Here is a 14481-nt window from a genome sequence, read left to right as displayed (position 1 = left end):
CCATAATGTTTATTGAATATATTAATACATTTCCTTATAGCATGTGCCTATACTTCAGGGCTGCCTATAGACAAAGTTACATACAACCCTAGTTATTTGTGACAAGGCAATCTGGATGAATTTAAGGTAAGGTGAATTGATTTGATACAAAAATTTGGATTTTTACTGTAATACATTGTTGCTGGATATAAATATTGCACTGTAGACCAACAGACCTTCTTTAGTCCATATTTTCATGGATTGAAAACTTTCTTGGTCATCCTTTTTACCAGCCTTTTGCACTTGCAGAGCTCCAGATACTTGTTCCATGTGATCCCGTGGAGTCTGCACTTTGGCGCACAGCCGGCTGAGGTTTCCTTGGACTGTTCTCCAGGTTATCAGTGATTTCTTCCAAAGATGACAAATCAGGGTCACTGTCATCCCATGACTAAAAAAAAACACAATGTTATTTGCAAGTCAACTAAGAAGCCAATGTAAAATTACAAATACTAAAATAACGTCTTTAAAGCCTGTAGAATTGTGAATGCAGCTCTGGGCTATAACACAGGATGTAACTGAGAATCAATACAAGATACAGTAATAAAGTAAGTATAGATTAATGTTATGCAATTTTTTTAGGCTGATTCCGAAATATATACAGTATATTATCTTTAAGGTGGTATTTAAAGATAAACTCCTTCATCCCCAATTTTTTAACTTTTGCAAAATAAAACACTTTGGACAAATTCACCAAGCTACTATACCAGATTTTATGGCATACAAAAGTCACAAACTTTGGATTTGCGACTTTTGTAATGGCAACTGGAGTTTTTACGTCATCCTTGCCAATTTCTTTTTTTTTTTTTTAATTCAAAAAAGAGTTTTCTTAAAGTTTTTTCAAACGAGTACATAACAAACAAACAGATCAAAGACGGCGATAACTCACCGCATTAACATGGCTCAGCAATGTACATTACAAAGAAAAGAACAATATATTGTATAAACATATTTTAACGAGCGAATGAAGAGTACTCCAAAGAATGGGTGCATAGGAATATAATGATAAGGGGTGAAATCAGAGTACTATGCAAAAGATATGAGAGAATGTAAGAGATCATTACTAGATCTATGTATCTGTAAAAGAAAACTACACCTGTGGAGAGGGGGGGGGGGGGGAGTCAGGGAAGCGGGGATTGATGAATGAGAAAAAAGGGGGGAGAGGGGAGAAAAGTAACCGTCGGCGCGGACCCCATTAGCATTTGGTAGAATAGACGAAAGGATAAAAAGACTTGGGGGGGGGGGGGAGGGGAGGGGAAGGAAATACTGTGAAGCAAGAATAGAAATCGAAGGGGGGGGGGGGTAGAGGGGAGAGAGAAAACGCTCCAGAGAGAAGAGTAGAGCCTCAATAGAGGGAGGCCGCGGTATCCCTTGCAGGCGAGGAAACAAGCACTTGGCTTGGGGGGGGGAGTTGAAAGTGGTGATACGTTCAGGCCGGACGGTCAAGCCATGGCGACCAGACTTGGAGAAATTTATCATGGGACCTGTTAGTCCAGCTAAGCAACTCTTCAAATCTGGCAATAAGGTTTACTTTCTGTATCCAGTGCAGAGAGGATGGGGGGACGGTTTGGAGCCAATGAAGAGGGATAAGTGTCTTAGCCGCTGCCAGTAGGTGTGATATGAGAACATGCTTCGAAGGATGATAATCCGTCGTTGAGGCAGACATGAAGATCATGGGAGGGGTGATCTCGAACTGAGGGTAGCCAATAGACCTTATCATGTCCCTGACATCGTTCCAATATTGTCTGATGAGAGGGCACTCCCACCATATGTGCAAGTAGGTACCTTCTGCTTGTAAACACCTCCAGCATACGTTCGTAGGAGTTAAACCTTTCTTATGCAACCAGGACCGGGTGCGATACCACCGTGTGAGGAGCTTGTAATGACTTTCTTGTAAGCGTATGCATCTCGACGGGCCATGTGAATGTTGCAATACTGAGTCGACCGCATGATCTGGAAGGACAGTTCCTAACTCCTCTTCCCAAGCAGTGATGAAGTTCGGTTTGTTAAATTGGATTGGGTCGATATATCTTTGTAGAAGGCGAGAAGTCTTTCGGAGAAGGGGAGTCTTGGAGGCCATCAATTTTTCGAATTCCGTGAGCTTGGTCCGCAGTGTGAATTTACGCGAGAGCAGATTCAAGGAGGCCTTTAGATGTTGTAAATGTAGGAAAGAAGGAGAAAGATTCGGAACCAAGGCCAGTATCTCAGGTAATGGGAGGAGACCATCTGCGGTCATTATATCTGCCAGGGTGACTGAGCCCAATTTGGTCCACAGGTCTCTGTAAGGCGCGCCATCTAAGCCCAGGAGATCTGGGATGGCTTGCAGGGGGAGCAGAGGGGATGGGGTTGGAGCAAGGTCAGCTCCCATTTCAGACCAGAGTAGCATCGGCGCCTTTAGAAGAGGATTAGATAGAAGGGATTTAGCAGCCGTAGAGGAGGGACACCATAGAGCAGGCAAGGGAGGAGTGGAGTGTGGCGGTGAGAGCAGGCGAAGTGGCATTGGGGATCTGATGGAAGAGGTAAGTTCCAACCACCAGGCTAGTTGGTTCGCCTTATAGTATTTGCGGAGATCCGTTAGGCCGATGCCGCCACTGCCTTTTCTTTCCGTCAAAGTTTTCCAGGAGATCCTCGGGGTCCTGTTCCTCCAGATAAACCTGGTGAAGATACTCTGTAAAGAGGTGAAGAAGGAGGATGGTAAGAAAATTGGGAGCATCATAATCTTGTATAATATCCTCGGGAGGATGTACGTCTGTATGAGACTTTTCCGTCCGAACCAGGAAAGGGGGAGCAGTGTGTTAGAGGCAAGGGATTTAGAGATTTCATCAAGGAGTGGGGGAAAGTTGCAAGAGTAGAGGTCAGAGATGCGGGGTGTGAGATAGACACCTAAGTATTTCAGACGAGAACTCGTCCAGGAGAAGGGGGTGGACAATTTAAGTCGTGCAGCCCTCGATGAAGGGAGAGAGACATTTAAGACCTCTGACTTTGAGAGATTGGCTTTATATCTGGAGACCGATCCAAACTCTGAAAGTACTTCAACCAGGGCAGGGAGGCCCTCTTCGGGGTTTGTGACAACAAAGAGAACGTCATCCGCATAAGCCGTAGAATGCAGAGTGAGATCGCCAACTTTCATGCCTCGGACTCGATTATCTTGACGGACTCTCTGAAGTAGTGTTTCCAACACCAAGATAAAGAGCGTTGGGGAAAGTGGGCAACCCTGCCTGGTCCCGTTCGTAATAATAAAGCTGGGGGAGAGAGTGCCATTTATGCGCAACTTGGCCGTGGGTGCCTGGTAAAGGGAGAAAATAGCGTCGACGAAGGAGGGGGGGGGGAAACCAAATTTGAGAAGAACATTCCTCATGAAGAGCCAATCGACTTTGTCGAATGCTTTTTCAGCGTCGACACCTAATAGGACTAAGGGGGTCGATGAGGAGTGAGCTAAATGGATCAAGGGCAAAAGTTTGGCAGTGTTATGCTTTCCTTCTCTGCCATAGACAAATCCGGATTGTTCCCCATTGACCAGATCCGGTATATAGGGTTGAAGGCGCCTAGAAAGTATTTTTGCCCAAACCTTCACATCCACGTTGAGCAAGGAAATGGGGCGATAGCTGCCGCATGAGGACAAGTCCTTCCCATCCTTGGGGATAAGGGTAACATGGGCCTCCTGCGATTGGGGGGGTAGGGAGTGGCCAGTCAGAAGCGCGTTACATAGTAAGGAGAGTTGCGGGGAGAGGACATTTTGGAATTTCTTGTAGTAAAAGAGTGGAAGGCCATCTGGGCCCGGGCTCTTACCCGTCGGGAAGCTGCTTAAGGTATCATTGACCTCTTGTAAGGAGATGGGCTCCAAAAGAGAAGAAGAGGCCGAGTGAGAAAGCTTGGGGAGGGAGAGGGAGTCGAGAAATTGGGTCATTAGGGCATGACTCTGAGTTGAGGCGAGTTGGCCTTCTTCAGATTGAAGGTTATATAAAGATGTGTAGAAGTCCACAAAGGCTGTCGCAATGTCTGGAGTGTGTGTGACCGTTTTCCCTGTCGAGTCTTTGACGCTGGAGAGATAGGACTTGGTCTTTTCTTTCTTGATAAGATTAGAAATTAGGCGTCCGCCCTTATCCCCATGTGCATAAAGGAGCTTCCTGTAATGGAGATGGTGTTTGGCCGCTCTAAAGTTGAGAGCGTCACGGAGTTTATTCCGAAGAGAGTCAAGTTCGGCCTGGAGGATCAAGGCCTGCGATTTTTTCCTGCGTCGTTCTATGTCCGCAATACGTTTCAAGAGATCATCTATTTCTTTCTGTCTGACTTTCTTAGTCTTCGAAGCAAGGGTAATCAAGATGCCTCTAATATAAGCCTTATGGGCTTCCCAAATAGAGGCTGGGTGGTCATCAGGTGTAGAGTTTAGACGGAAATATTCTTCCAAATGCGTTGTAAGGAAGGAGAGATTATCTTCAGAATCCAACAGGGACTCATTTAGTCTCCAAGTGCATTGAGGACGAGGAAGGTGGTCAAGTCGAAGGGTAAGGGTCACTGGGGCGTGGTCTGAAACAGTGATGGAGCCAATGTGGGAGGAAAGAAGATGATCCAGGAGAGGACGGGTGACAAAAAGATAATCAAGGCGGTGGAAGGAGTTGGCAGGGGCTGAGAAGAAAGTGAAGTCCTTGTCAGTCGGATGCTGCACTCTCCAAGTGTCAAGGAGGTTCATATCATGTAGGGTGGCCTTAAGCTTTCCCGAAAGATCTCTGTGAGAAGATTTGGGAGGATGAAGAGGAATCAAGTGGAGGGTTTAGGGCCACATTTAGGTCAGCACCCAATATGACAGGGCCCTCTGCAAAGAGTTTCAGGGTTTGAAGAGTGTCTAGAATCCATGAGATCTGTCCCTTGTTTGGGGCGTATAGATTTGCAAGAGTGTATGGCTGACCGGCGATAGTGCCTTTTAAAAATAGAATCCGACCCTCTGCATCCGCAAATCGGTCCCGGAGGGCGAAGGGAATGGATTTATGAATCAGGATAGAGACACCTTTAGAGGCAGAGGTAGGGTGAGAGTTATGAAAAGCAAGAGGGAAATGTTTCCTAGGGAGGTTCGGGATACGGTCATCCTTAAAGTGTGTTTCCTGCAAAAAGGCGATACCAGTGTTAAGTTTATTTAGTAGGAGGAGAATATGATGCCTTTTCTCAGGCGAATTAAGGCCATTCACATTAAAAGTGGAGCAAGTGATGCGGGCCATGAGCGTCTCCGGAAAAAGGGATAATAGAGAAGGGAGGGGACTAAGTAGGGAGCAGGGGAGGAGCGAGGGTAGAGTCTGGAGTAAGGGGGGGGGGGAGCAAGAAGGGAAGAGAGGGGGAGGGGATGACAGTAGTGAGCAAGGGGGTAGAAGGCTGAGGATAGGAGATAGAAGAGGATTGGGTGGTGAGTGTGGAGAGAGGAGGAGAGAAGAGGGAGGGAGAGGCAGAGGAAGGGGGGGGGGGAAGGAGTGATGAGAGGAGTTTGGGGTCCGCGCCTCCAAAGGGTGAGGTAGGAAAAAGGGGGGGGGGGGTATCAGCAAAGGGGGATGGAGATGGTGTAGTTAGGGAGTGGAATAGGTCTGCGTTTCCACTAAAGGATATAGTCAGAAAAACAGACAACAAGTAGTTTTGAAGCAAGAACGTATGGAGGTGTTGTCAGAGGCGGAGAGGAGTTCCTGATCAAAAACGTGTCCATAACCAGCATCTCCAATGAGAAGAGCTATAAGGCAACAGTATCATAACAGAGCGGTAAGCGTATCGAGTACCATGTGGAGAAGGAGATCCAAGGAAGAGAAAGGAGAGGGATGGAAAAGAGAGAGAAGGCAACGTGGGTGGAGGGGCAAAAGAAGGAAGTCAGGAGGGTAAATGTAGGAGAAGATAAAGTGAGAAAACAGAGAAAGGGAGGAGGACATACAAGCAATCTACGCATCATCACCTAAATAGCACGTGTATGAGCCACAGCATAGTGGAGTACAGGGGTAGAGAGTAGGGAGGGGGGTAGGAAGTAGGGAGGGGGGTGGGGGATTGGGGGGGGGGCAGTGAGACGGGGAGGGAAAGGGGAGAGTAGGGGTGTGAGGGCGAAAAAAGGGGGGGGCAATAGTAGTTGTACTCCTAGTGATTATAGTATGAGATAGTAGGCACTTGTCAAATATACGTCTAGAATTACAACAGTACACAATAAACCTGGAAAACATATAGTAGGGTCTAGTCATATACGTGGAGGCGTGAACATTTACTCACATGGAAGGAAGGGGGGGGGCTAAGGAGAGTAAGGGGAAGGGTCGTGGGAGGGGGGGGGAATTGTGGTGAGATCACACTACAGCGGGAGGGAAATAGTGACAATGGGTAGGGGAACGTTACAACACTAAGGATAGGTGGTCGGAAGAGTACATAGCTGAGGAGCGATCCATGACCAGGTGCGTATGTGTATAGGCTCGGTAAAGAGAACCTCTGCTCGGGTAAGTGAAATCATAGAGTTACCTGTATGTGCGTAGTCACGCTTAGGTGCTGGATCTTCCTCCGCTACCCACCCGTAGCAGCAGCGGAAGTGACGTAACAACTGTCACCACGTGCGGTATCAAGATACAAATGCGGGCGGGGGGGGGGGGGGAGATGGGAGCGTAGGTGGGGGGGAGGGGGAACTTCTATGCATGTTAAGTAAAATACACCTATTCAGCATAAGCGGTGATAAAGGGTTTGCTTACTATGAGCGGAATCACAATTGTTCGTATGTCCCATGTCCCGTGTCATATGTCATAACTAACCAAGTGTCCCCTCACAATCAGTTCCATAGCGAAGTAGAAATAAAGCGATGGTGCCGGGCTACCCCAAGGACAGGGATGTCGGAAGGAGATGCGGCTTGAGGGGGGTTCGTTTGCCTCTGGGAGACTTGGTTCTCGCTGGTGTGCACGGGGAATCAGCTGATGAAGTCGTGGGTTCAGGTGGTAGGGGGTGCTGTACAGGCAACCACGAGGGAATGTCCAGCTGGGGTATATCCAAGGCCATATAGAGACCCTCTAGATCAGCAGGGGAGTAGACGTTATACCTTTTGCCGTTTCTCAGCACCGACAGGCCAAAAGGGAAGAGCCAGGAGTACTGCAGTTTCCTTTCACGCAGTACCTCCAAGAGGGGTTTAAGGATCCTGCACTTCTGGAGGGTGGTCGGAGATAGGTCTTAATAGAAGCGGAGACGAGCACCTTCATGTGTCAGCTCCGATTTATCTCTCGCCACTCTGAGGATTGCTGCTGTATCAGCCGAGGTGAGGAGGGCACAAATGATGTCCCTCGGTGGGTCCTCCGGGCCAGGCGTAGGGCGAAGCGCCCTATGCACACGCTCAATACGGGCAGCGGTGAACGGGAGGGTTGCAGTATGTAGCTCGGGAGCTGACGAGAGGAGCGCTTGAAAAATGGACGACACGGCCTCCGGCAGGGCGTCTGGGAGAACCTGTTCTGGAAGGCCACGGATGCGAACATTGCGTCTGCGGCTTCTGTTTTCGACATCCTCAAGCATGAGGTAGGCCTTGTTGAGGTGTTCTGTGTGCAGGTCCAGTTGTTTGGAGTTGGTCTTAGTGGTTTTCATAAAGACAGCATGCGTCGCCTCCAATCTGTCTACGCGCTTGCCAATGGCCTGCATGTCGGCTTGGAGCTCTGATAGTTGAGTCATAACTGAGGCCATGGCTTGTGCTAGGGCATGTGCCAGCGTTTTCTTTAAGTAGCCTCTAGATATAGGGGCAGATGTCGGGGCTGAGACAGTTTCGGGAGGATAGGAGTCTAGATCAGAGTCGGCTGTAGCCTCCCCCACGCTGCTGTTGTCGTCCGGCGCCATATTGTCCTCGGGGCAAAGATGTTTCAGGGCTCCCTTCTTAAGGAATTTGTGCATTCCGGATTGGGAGGACTGGGATTTCTGGTAGCCAGAGGATTCAGGGTGTCTGTCCTTCCCAGTGCAGACCATTTCTCTCTGTTATGAGGCTGGATGGAGATGGATAAGGACACTCAAGTGGCAGAGCTGCAGATCAAGCTGCCATCTCGTTCCCCGGTCAGGCTCCGCATCCATCCTTGCCAATTTCTGAGAAGGGGTTGTGACAAGGGCATGCTGTGGGTGGGGCCATGGGCCCTGCCAGATTTATCATCATTTATGCAAGAAATTGTGGAGGAAGAGGAGTAGGGTGCTCAGGCGGACCCTTCATCTCTTCTGTCACCACTTAGATCACATAGTCAAAATTGACTGCAGCATTTAAGTGGTTAAACTCCCAGGATCAGAGTTATCTCCGATTCTGGGAGTAAGAGCAGGGTGAAGACTATATAATACGGGGGTTGTAAGAGGTTAAATTTACCACCGCATAGGTATCTATTGGCAAATTCAATTGTCCATAATTGTTATAAAAAAATAAAAAGACTGAAAAAGCACAAAACATGACTGTTGTAGACATCCTTCAAATAAGCATTTTTTCTGTGTTTTACCAGAGATTTTCTTATTTCAGATGGATTTGTAGATTTTAAAGTAGACACGGTTTCTACGCCACCAATTGGTTTCTCCCTTTGCTTTGAAAGTTGTCTTTCTAGGCTTCGAGCCATTGACTGAACCATAGACCCTAAAAGTGAAATAATACGAATCAGATAATAGTGCACTAGATTACCTTAGAGTACTAGTGAAAGACAAATCACAGACACCTATAGCAGTAGTAGTTTCCTAGAAGAATTAAAACAGTTTTCCAATCTCAGGATTTCACCTGCCCTCCCATCTTCTCTCCCCTCCACTACCTGCTTCCCAGCTCAGTCCTTTCGGTGCTCTGTGCTGGTTGTAAAGTGCACAGTTATCTTAGGAGTTCCATCCAGAGAAAACAGAGGCACTGATCAAGAAAATGATCTAACCCTCATCAGGGCAAGTTAAAGCTGTTTTTAGACAGAGAAAGAATAGAGAATATAATTGTCCAGGAACAATGACTGATACCCAGTGGTCACATGTTGGGTCATGACTAGGGTTGAGCCGATCTTGACTTTTCAGGATCGATTTTAAAATCCGATTTCCGATCATTTTTCATTCGAACCCGATCTCGATCCCAATTCCGATCCCAATGCAAGTCAATGGGATTTTTTTTATTAATCGGAGATCGGATTTTAAAAGCAATCCTATTCACTATACAGCATGGAATCTAACAATTGTTAGAACCCACGCTGTATAGTGAATCACTAAAGTAGCCAGAGGATTTTTTTTTAATCCTCTGGCTACTTAGTCCCCCCTGGTGTCCACTTACCTGCAGAGATGGCTGCTCCGGTGCTCGGTGTGTTCTCCTTCTTCCTCTCGCTGCCGCTCCACACTGTTCTTCTCGCTTCGCTGCCCCCTCCCTGCCAGGTTAGGAAAGTGTGGGCGGGTTAGGAGAGTGTGGCCGGGTACTGGGAGGGGAGACGTCACGTCTCCCCGCCCCATACCCGCCCACACTCTCCTAAGCCACAAGCCCCGCCTTCCTAGCTCTTTAAACACTAAGGAGGCGGGGCAGCGAGAAGACCAGCGTGGAGCGGCAGCAAGAGGCAGAAGAGGAACACACCGGGCACCAGACCAGCCAACTCTGGAGGTAAGTAGCTATTACAGATGTTTAGTTTAGTCTCCCATTAGAATGAATGGAGGCAGCCGGCATGCAGGGGGTTAAGGCTGTGTGTCGGCTGCTTCCATTCATTCCTATGGACCTGCAGCGGAGCCTTCACACTGAGTATACAGCGTATACTCAGTGTGAAGGCTAAGCAAAGCATTGTGGGAAAAGATCACTGATCTCGATCCCACCTAAAAAGATCGTGTTCGGAATTCCGATCACGATCGAGAAATTTTCTCGATCGCCGATCAGAATTCGATATTTTCCAAACACGATCGCTCAACCCTAGTCATGACGACTGACCACTGTTCCCATATGATGCCCTGGGGGTTGGTGCTTCATTCCAATATGGCGGCTCCCATGAGTCACAACAGCCTAAAAGATGTAGTCACATTTGACTATGTCATCTCACTAGTTAACAGCCGCTATCAGGGCTCTCCATAGCCCTTGCCCGACATTACGACATACATGTTAAAAATGTAATTAAATCTATAATGATTCATCCACATTATCCTGACATTGCAACATAGGAAGTTCACGAAACTCATCAAGTGTACATTTTTCAGAGTCTCTGACCTTGGTTGGTTGTGTCTTTCGAAAAGCTAACCACTCTGGGGCTAGGCTTTCCAGGGGTGACATCGGAGACATCTGACCAGTCATCATCACTGAAGTCTTCCGCTTGCCTCTGCACCATAGAAGCGGCCTGAGAGGTTACATTAGTTCTAGGTTTAGGAGTAGGGAACGGTGAACGGTCAACCATTGATGTGTCTTCCTCTGAAGTAAATGGTGGTGTCCTGGTGGGAAACCTAGATATTAATGACAACATGGAGATACTCTCGCCCCTCTTTCTGCAGAAATGTTTACAGAATTTTTAAACAACTAATCCCAAAGAAAACACAAAGTTATTATCTGTGGTTCTTCTCCATTTTTGGCTGGTGAATGCCTGTGTGTAGGGTTCATCCAACAGGAGAAGGGTATATTTATCTCGGAGCAGAGAGCGAAGGCTCCTGCTACAGCCAGTTGTCTTACAGACATGGCTGACTTCTAGGTAGAGGTACAGCAGACTCACCTTGCCTGCGGGGAAACCTGAATTGCCTTCCCTATATTATGACCATCTGTCGCTTTTGGCACAGGTTTAGAAGGTGAAACTATTCTCACATTGCTTAGTTGTTCAGAGGACCCAGAAGGGGTGACAAACCGTGGACTCCTTGGGCTCTGAACTGCGGCTGCACAAAGAAAACACAAAATGACAATGAAGATACAGTACGACATACTATACATCCGAGTACTGTACAGGCAGATACTATCTGCTAGGTATAAAAGCAGTGGCCATTAAAGGGTGTTCCCAGGCTGAATAATTGATGATTTAACCTTAGGATAGGTCATCAATTAAAGATTGGCAGGTTCGAGACCTTGACTCCCCCCTTCCGATCAGCTGTCAGAACAGACTCGGGTGAGCACTGCAGACTCCTCAGTACTTACCAAGCACAGCGCTGTACATTTGCACAGAAGTCTTTCTGCCACATAAAATAAACCTCTATTCTAAATGGTACAAGTTAGGTAGAGGCCCTATTACAAATTGGCGCCTAAAAACCTCTGGCTGTGTTTGCTATCACAGCTCAGCCCATCCACTTGAATGCGTTCTAGGGAAAGGGGGGTGATTTGAATTTTTAATACTTTTTAAAAAATTTGCATTGCAAAAAATCATCATTTCTTTTGCAGACTGCATAGACCAGCCTGCAAAAGAAAGAGATTGCAGACCGGCCGGGAGCCTTTAACAAGGCTCCCGGCTGTCATGGCAACGTGACCGATTGGAGACATTAGCACCGGTTGTCTACTGCTTAAAGCAGTAGACACCCGGCATGCGGCGTACTATTACGGCGGAAGTCGGGAAGGGGTTAAACACCGGGCATCCGCAGGGGGCGCAAACTATTGTCCCGAGGGCCGCAGTTGGCCCGCGGGCCGCGAGTTTGAGACCGCTGCAATAGAGTCTATCTATAAAAGACCTGCATGACTTCTCGCACGGTTCCTTACTTGATGGCTGTGAGGTTGTGGACATTAACATTTGTTTCTCAGAATTTTTATTTTGTTTCTTCACTTGTTTGTTAAGAAGTTTTTCGATTCTTGCCCTTTCGTTCTCCATTTCCGGCCATTTCTTTACTTTTTGCTGGTACTGCTTCATCAGCACAGATTTCAGTTCTTTGTAGATGGATGAAGAAATTCCTTTCGAACCCTTAAAATCATAAAAAGCAGAGATTAATATAGAGCTGATGATGTCATAAACGTGAAATTAGGCAAATCTGGAATTCATTTTGTAGGTAATGGAAATGTCCCACCTACTGTACTGTGTAATGGATGTACAATATATTGTGTTACTAAACAAGTTGTGTTCGCTTTACGTTGAAAACATGACTCTCACTTTAAAGTATAGCCTTATATTATATACTTTGTATGTATGTTCCATCATTTATCTTCCAATATCGTACAGCTTGTTTTCTTCTTTCATTAAAAATCTTACAAATTCTGACACTATGCTGACACACACATTCTTATATTTTATATTATAGGCTATGATGCATATCATTCAAGGTGGTGTACTGCATTGTGTTAGATATCTTTTCTAGATATGTATATCCTGTACACTGTATGCATCATGCAGAAAAGCAGCAGAATTATGAACGCAGCTCTGTATGTAACTTGTTATGTGCTGGGAAGACTAGAATCAATTTAACACAACACTTCGGCATGGTTACATCAATCTACTTAGCATATTATTCTCTATCCACATACTGGATGATAGGTCCGCTTTTTGATAGTTTCCCAATAGTCATAAACTGGACCGCACCACTGCTAAAGCCTTGTACAGGCGGCCTAAGCACCAATGACTGTGTTTAGTGTTGAGTAATAATGCAGTGAAGTCTATGTAATATAGTCATTGCAATACTAAACAATGGGTGTAACAACAAAACGCTGGGATAGAAGGTGCATACTTGGTCTTTTGCTATACCTCTCCCCTCCCAAATTCTTGCAGCGGGTGCCACTCCATCTAGAGGTTTGCTCCATCAGGTTACTTTGTGGAGTCCCAAGCATGTGCCTCTCCTTGTTCTCAGTGTTTGTGGTCTCATCCCTGCTATAGTACTTTCCTTACTCTACTCGGAAGGGATCCTATTTGTCCTCTAGGGTGCAAGTACGCACCCTTGTTAATTATAAAAGGGTCAGCAAATGCCTACCCAAGCCAATCCTTGATGCCCCGAAGGTATTAAAACAGCTTCACGGGACATCTGAGCCCTGAGCAACATAGGTTCTTTGTGTGCTATTTCCTGTTAGGGTGTTACTCCATATAAAGACCTTGGTTTGTTTCAGACTGCATTTCTGATTTTGCTGATTTCTTATGTCTAACCATTGTTTGTCTCTGACCTTTAAACCTGTGTTGCCTGTCTGTCTTGATCTTCTGCCTATGCAAGGCTATGAATTTATTCTGCCAGGTCCAAACCTTGGCCTGTATCTGACCATTTTCTTACCTGACCCCTGATGCTTCATATTAGTGTCCTCCTTACTCTTGGCCAGCGGCCTCCTATACCAGGACCACTACAAAAGGTAGAACCCTGGAAGCCTCCCTGCAGCAAAGTCCAGCTCCTCATAAGGTTAAAAGATATCAAACCAGTAAGGTGGCACAATGGTCCACAACCCACTCTGTTACACCTCCCTTTGCCTGATAATGAAAACCCCTTTAAAGGGTTGTCTACGAATTTCAAAAACTTTGGAGGAAACACGGGGAAGGGGAATCATAACAATTAAAAATAAAAACTGATACTCATCTGTCCCCGGCACATAGTTGTCCACCATTGTCTGATGTAGACACCAGTACATGTGACAGAACAAGTCCTGCACCAAATGTGACTGCTGAGCCAACTGATTGGCCACAAAAAGGGAAATGGTGACATCACTCACATGTTACCGGCATATATCCTTAGGACATTGAGGGGACAGGTGAATTTTTTTTCTTGTATGTTTCCGCTTCCCTGGCCCCCTCTGGAGTTTCCAAAATTCTATTATATCTAGGTATTAAAAAGCCTAACTGATACACAAAGGTGTAATAAAATGCAAGTAAACCTGATTGTGAATGGTTTCCATGTAGGACTGAATATTAAGATTTAGTAATCTCCACTTATTGGTACAGAATGACTGATATTGCAGTCACAACTAGATATTAGGAACTAGCAGGAATGATCAATCTCTGTGTGTATGGAAGTAGCACTAGGATCCCATTGGCGTGTCTACTAGAGATGAGCGAACACTAAAATGTTCGAGGTTCGAAATTCGATTCGAACAGCCGCTCAATGTTCGTGTGTTCGAACGGGTTTCGAACCCCATTATAGTCTATGGGGAACAGATACTCGTTAAGGGGGAAACCCAAATCCGTGTCTGGAGGGTCACCAAGTCCACTATGACACCCCAGGAAATGATGCCAACACCTCTGGAATGACACTGGGACAGCAGGGGAAGCATGTCTGGGGGCATCTAACACACCAAAGACCCTCTATTACCCCAACATCACAGCCTAACAACTACACACTTTACACACTCAATACCACCTCTCTGACAGTAGGAAAACACCTTGAAACATGTGTATTTGGCACTTGCAGTGAGGAGAGCTTGTCACCAGCAGTGAATTTGGCCCTTGTAGTAAGTTGAGGTTGGCACCAACATTTGTTTTGAAAATCAGGGTGGATTGAGCCTCTAACCAGCAGAGTTTGGGCAAATTCATGGTGGAGGGAGCCTCTAAACACCCCAGTTTGGACCAATTCATGGTGGAGGGAGCCTCTAAAAACCCCAGTTTGGACCAATTCATGGTGGAGGGAGCCTCT

General features: G+C 46.5%; 1 protein-coding gene across 1 annotated transcript in view; it reads right to left on the bottom strand.

Annotated features, from left to right (window-relative positions):
* Positions 1 to 265: 265 nt before the first annotated feature.
* Positions 266 to 14481, bottom strand: part of DZIP1L (DAZ interacting zinc finger protein 1 like) — a 33059-nt gene continuing 18843 nt past the window's right edge. The window contains exons 12-16 of the mRNA XM_075269596.1: positions 11648 to 11846; positions 10683 to 10839; positions 10190 to 10407; positions 8487 to 8617; positions 266 to 427 (exon numbers count right to left, since the gene is read on the bottom strand). Of these exons, the coding sequence (XP_075125697.1) occupies positions 266 to 427; positions 8487 to 8617; positions 10190 to 10407; positions 10683 to 10839; positions 11648 to 11846 (867 nt within the window). The remainder of the gene's footprint in view (positions 428 to 8486; positions 8618 to 10189; positions 10408 to 10682; positions 10840 to 11647; positions 11847 to 14481) is intronic.

The sequence above is a fragment of the Leptodactylus fuscus genome, chromosome 3 (assembly GCF_031893055.1).
Source record: "Leptodactylus fuscus isolate aLepFus1 chromosome 3, aLepFus1.hap2, whole genome shotgun sequence".
Classification (NCBI taxonomy): domain Eukaryota; kingdom Metazoa; phylum Chordata; class Amphibia; order Anura; family Leptodactylidae; genus Leptodactylus; species Leptodactylus fuscus.
This window is presented reverse-complemented; position numbering and strand designations above follow the sequence as displayed.